We start from the raw sequence: 1,771 nt of genomic DNA, 5'->3' as shown, positions 1-1,771 counted from the left end.
TAGTTTTTGCTCTCGAGTCTGAAAAATTTCCCATGGTATCTCAAAACCATCTCCAGCTAGTTTTGTCTGTTGCTCCTTACTAGAACAACAAGGTTTCCAGTTCCCAAGCTGATTTTTTTTAAAATGAATATTTAAGAAAAATAAAATAGATGTATAGGACTGTGTAAATTTTCTTACTAAATATTTTGCTGCCTATTGGCTCTTCCTCTCTAGATAAATGCAAACCAAGGACCAACTGTGAGGTGCCCTTTTCTCCCACTGTTCAGATGGATATGGATATCACTTACATCATGGACAGCTCTCGCAGCATCAGCAGTGAAGAGTTTCAGAGAGCCAAAGACTTTGTAAGCAACATGGTAGATCAGTTTGTCGTTTCCTCACAGCCAAATGAATCATATGGAGGCATCAGAGTGGCACTGGTGCAGCAGGCTCCCAGGGGCTTCCTGCCTGACAGAAACCAGACCCCTGTGGCCTTGGAGTTTGATCTAGTCACATACAGCAATAAAGAATTGATGAAGAAACACATCCAAGAGTCTGTTCAACAACTGGAAGGGCCATCAGCCATTGCTTCTGCTCTACAGTGGACAGTTGAAAACGTATTCTTTAAAGCTCCCAGACAAAGAAAACACAGGGTCATATTTTCAATAGTTGGAAGCAAGACAAGCACGTGGGACAGAGAGAGGCTGAGAGAGATTTCACTCGGAGCCAAGTGCCAGGGATTCACCTTGTTCGTTCTTGCCCTTGGCAGTGATGTGAGTGGCAATGAGCTGATGGAGCTGTCAAGCTCCCCCACAGACCAGCACTTACTGACATTGGGCAGGGTTTCAGCAGCAGAGATGGTATATGCTCAGAGGTTTAGCCGGACATTTCTAAATCTTCTACAACGTAAGTATCACACAATGGCTTTTGTTTAAGTCTTGGAGAGAAGGGAAATGCTGGATGGAAAGAGGTAGTCAGTATGTATGTGCTATCATTCAGTTCCTAGTCATAATTTAGATGCCAATCTTTCATCTTTAGTTTGCCTCATGCTCAGCATTAACGGAAATGCCAGTAATGACAGAGCAGCGTTATGTTCTAGTCAGTAATTTTGCTTCTCTAAAGTTTGTAATTAATGTGTAGCTATGTGGACTCCACTTTTACTAAAGAGACGCTTCTCTAAAGTTTGTAATTAATGTGTGGCTATGTGGACTCCACTTTGACTAAAGAGATCATCCTTCAGGTAAAAGAACAGAATTCCTAATTTAGGCCCACATTTCTCCTCAGACCATTGGCAGGTTCAGATTTACTGAGGTGTTTATGTGTATTTAGGCTTTTGGATGGGCGCAATATTAAATATTTAGCACATTTGACATTAAACCTTCTTTACTGCAGTTATTCTTCCTCTCTAGAGCAGAGAAAGGACTTCTTCGCTTTTCACCACACAGTCTTGCAGATTAGCAGGTCTTAGGTGTTTTGAAATACAAATGAGATTATCAAGAGGGAAACTGTCACTGATTTAAAATCCTCATACATACAGAAGCCTGTACGTAGAGATGTCAAAGCTTCTGTAGAAGGACAAATAGTGTATTACAGAGCAAGACAAAAGTATAAAAGGTTAGTCTGTGAGTCATTCTCATCTAGTTGATCTCTATCATAATTTTTCTTTTCCTGGACATAGTGCCGGTCACTCTGGATATGGTGTGCTACTTACTGAAAGATGCAAACTCCAGTTCACTGCAAAAAAAGTCATGTAGTGCTTTTTATTAAACATATTGGGATTTGGAGGACTTTA

General features: G+C 40.7%; 1 protein-coding gene across 1 annotated transcript in view; it reads left to right on the top strand.

Moving 5' to 3' along the window:
• Positions 1-272: 272 nt before the first annotated feature.
• Positions 273-1,771, top strand: part of LOC103805696 (collagen alpha-6(VI) chain-like) — a gene marked incomplete at its 3' end in the record, with an annotated part of 4,105 nt that continues 2,606 nt past the window's right edge. Inside the window, exon 1 of the mRNA XM_009078357.1 lies at positions 273-885. Within this exon, the coding sequence (XP_009076605.1) occupies positions 273-885 (613 nt within the window). The remainder of the gene's footprint in view (positions 886-1,771) is intronic.

This window comes from Acanthisitta chloris, unplaced genomic scaffold (assembly GCF_000695815.1).
Source record: "Acanthisitta chloris isolate BGI_N310 unplaced genomic scaffold, ASM69581v1 scaffold11077, whole genome shotgun sequence".
In the NCBI taxonomy this organism is placed as follows: domain Eukaryota; kingdom Metazoa; phylum Chordata; class Aves; order Passeriformes; family Acanthisittidae; genus Acanthisitta; species Acanthisitta chloris.
Note: the sequence above shows the minus strand (reverse complement) of the source record. Positions and strands in the feature narration are given on the sequence as shown.